Source organism: Panulirus ornatus, chromosome 32 (assembly GCF_036320965.1).
Source record: "Panulirus ornatus isolate Po-2019 chromosome 32, ASM3632096v1, whole genome shotgun sequence".
Taxonomy (NCBI): domain Eukaryota; kingdom Metazoa; phylum Arthropoda; class Malacostraca; order Decapoda; family Palinuridae; genus Panulirus; species Panulirus ornatus.
Window position 1 is genome coordinate 9,502,004 of NC_092255.1, and position 3,386 is coordinate 9,505,389.

General features: G+C 40.8%; 1 protein-coding gene across 1 annotated transcript; it reads right to left on the minus strand.

Annotated features, from left to right (window-relative positions):
* Nucleotides 1-596: 596 nt before the first annotated feature.
* LOC139759300 (glutamine-dependent NAD(+) synthetase-like) lies at nt 597-3,134 on the minus strand. Its single transcript, XM_071681433.1, has one exon. The coding sequence runs from the start codon at nt 3,023-3,025 to the stop codon at nt 1,061-1,063; it is 1,965 nt and encodes a 654-aa protein (XP_071537534.1). The 5' UTR covers nt 3,026-3,134; the 3' UTR covers nt 597-1,060.
* Nucleotides 3,135-3,386: the final 252 nt, after the last annotated feature.

The window sequence follows — 3,386 nt, forward strand, 5'->3', positions numbered from 1 at the left end:
ATGTACATGTGTATATATGTATATATCTGTGTGTGTATATGTATGTATACGTTAAGGTGTATAGGTATGTATATTTGCGTGTGTGGACGTGTATGTATATACATGTGTATGTGGAAGGGGTGGGCCATTCTTTCTTTCATCTGTTTCCTTGCGCTAACTCGCTAACGCGAGTGACAGCAACAAAGCAAAATAATAAATAAATATATATATATATATATATATATATATATATATATATATATATATATATATATATATATATATATATTCATTTTTTTTTTTTTTTTTCATACTATTCGCTATTTCCCGCGATAGCGAGGTAGCGTTAAGAACAGAGGACTCGGCCTTTGAGGGAATATCCTCACCTGGACCTCTTCTCTGTTCCTTCTTTTGGAAAATTAAAAAAAAAAAAAAAAAAAAAAACGAGAGGGGAGGATTTCCAGCCCCCCGCTCCCTTCCCTTTTAGTCGCCTTCTACGACACGCAGGGAATACGTGGGAAGTATTCTTTCTCCCCTATCCCCAGGGAATATATTAAGCATATATATATATATATATATATATATATATATATATATATATATATATATATATATATATATATATATATATATATATATATATATATATATATATATATAACAAAGATGAGCAAAGAAAGACTGACTAAGAGGATCTTAATATTAAAAGTAGATGAAACAAATGGGAATAGGGAGACCTAGAAGGAGATGAAAGGAATGACTGAAGGAGGCTTTGGGGTACTGGGGCCTAAACATTCAGGAAAATGAAGGGCATGCATAGGATAGAATGAACTGGATTCATGTGAAATATAGGATCAACAAGATGGTAATGGACTGATCCAGAGCATATGAAGCAATCTAAAAGACCTGGTTGTGGATGGTAAGTGCTGGTTTCAGTAAATCATACTTGACAGCTGGAGAGTGGAGATGTGTAAGTGAGGCCAGTATTATCACATTCCTGATGTTTCCTATACAAAGTTGGAAAAAGCAATTACATATGAAAAAAAAAAATCTAAAATGTTATTATCTACTAAAAAACTCTTTACATTTGTATGTTGTTATTAAGGTACTGAATGGTAGAAGAAGCTGAATCCCCACAACGACTTGCTTTCTGAGTACTGTGTCCAAGAGCATTAACAAAGATTGATGTTGATCCACGGCGTTTTCGGTCTTCCTCACTAGCAGGTCCAAGATGAGAGGATGAACTTTTACTACTTTCCATTTTCTGATCTTGGTAGTGTGGCACTATCATGTTCAATGCAATATGTTTACTTTCATTTGTGCAGTCTTGTTCACTGTGTGCATCTTGAATGACAGGTCCAGGTGCTACTTCTACTCCTCGACGATGAGACTCACTACCAGTAAATCCAGTGAGTGAGTTGTTGGATGACCGCGATGAAGGCCGTGTGAAGGAAGACGACCGACTGCCTTTATTGGAACATGTAGACCCACTTCGTTCAACTTGATCTCCATCCCTTCCACAATCTAACTTTTCCACTGCTTTATCTATAGCTTTAAACTGCCACACCCAGCGGTAGTTGTACAGGAACTGTCGGTGGTCAAAGCGATGATCATCAGGTGAATATGTCTCAGCATGGTATGCTGGAGTCAAAACAGTCATCTTGTGGCGGTTAACACTGTAACAACGGAAGAACAGCTTAACTTTCTCTGCAACCTCTTTAGGTGCACATTGATCAGACCAAAGATGAACTAGCTTGCCAAACATGGAGTATGGACCACAACATTCAACTTTTCGAAGCTTTCCATATGTGGACAGTTCATCATATGACATGCCCATGTCTGCTTCATCTGTTTGTACAAGTGAGCCCTCCTCAAGTGGTTCAAGTTCTGCAGTAGGTGGCGCTCCTAGAATATCGCCTAGTACAGGAACATTAAGTCTGTCTTTGGCTAGAAGCAGAAATCTCTTGAGGTCAGCCTTGGAAAATCCACCGATGGGATTAATATCAGCAGAACTACAGTCATATTTAGTCATGTATCCCCTTAGTGCCTCATCTACATTTGCAGATCCTAAAACCAAGAGTCCACCCTGTCTTCCACGAACCCAGAGCATCAACTGAGCAAAGAGATAGGCAAGCACCATACGAAGTCTTGCTTGCACGTTCTGCAAGGCAAGGTTTTCTCTAACTGTTCCTCCACGCACTCTAAACTTTGGGATGAAACCTGTGGCAGCACTGAAGATGCCTAGTGCTGCTGATACCATACTGTCAATTGCTATTGGTATGTGGTAGCTTCCAATCTGCTGGGAAAGAAGTTTTGCTCGAGATTTGGTCTCTGTTGACGAGTTCTCAGTAGCCATGTAGACTGTGTGGAAAAGTCTGCCACAAAGCTCCCGACGATCTCGAGGAACATAGTCAGCTTGGGATACTATGCGCCTCACATCTTCCAGTACCTTCTCTTCACCATTAGCAACTGCCTGTATCACCAAGTGACACATGGAGAAGACAATGGCTGCTGTTGAGGAAGAGTCAACACCTCCAGATAACGGAAGAAGAAAACCCCCTTGACCTGAACGCCGCAGATAGTCCCACGACCAGCAAGCAGGGCCAAAAAGAATCTCTTCTTCTGGAGTTGGGATGCTATATTCTATTGGGACACATGATGGCAGAAATATGTCTTCATCATTGGAGAGGGCAAAGTTCACCTGGACACGAGGATAAGCCTGACTCTTGGATGCGTGAAGACACCTGCTCCGAATTACAGATCGATAACAGCGGATGGATTCTAAGTCAACTGTTGCAGTAACCACTTCCACTTCTGATAAGCTGTATGGAGTTGCCCGAGCTACAATTGACCCATTAAGACCAATCATTGAGTCTCCAGAAAAATATACCCGATCACCATCACATCCTCTTTGGTTACCAAAAAGGTAACATCCTCCACTCCTCGCAGTTGCAGATTTGATGAGATCTTGTGATACATATCCCTTTCGAATCTCTGTGTATGAGCTTGAACCATTCACAATTATCTCCACACCATCAAGAGCCATTGGAATGTGAGAACTTTCCGGATTCCAAAGTTCTTCACAAATTTCATAACCAATGCAAGTATCTCTGGTGGCAATAACAGCATCACCAAATGGTACTGTGATCTGTCCCGTTATTATTATATATATATGTATATATATCCCTGGGGATAGGGGAAAAAGAATACTTTCCACGTATTCCCTGCGTGTCGTAGAAGGCGACTAAAAGGGGAGGGAGCGGGGGGCTGGAAATCTTCCCCTTCCGTTTTTTTTTTTAATTTTCCAAAAGAAGGAACAGAGAAAGGGGCCAGGTGAGGATATTTCCTCAAAGACCCAGTCCTCTGTTGTTAACGCTACCTCGCTAACGCGGGAAATGGTGAATAGT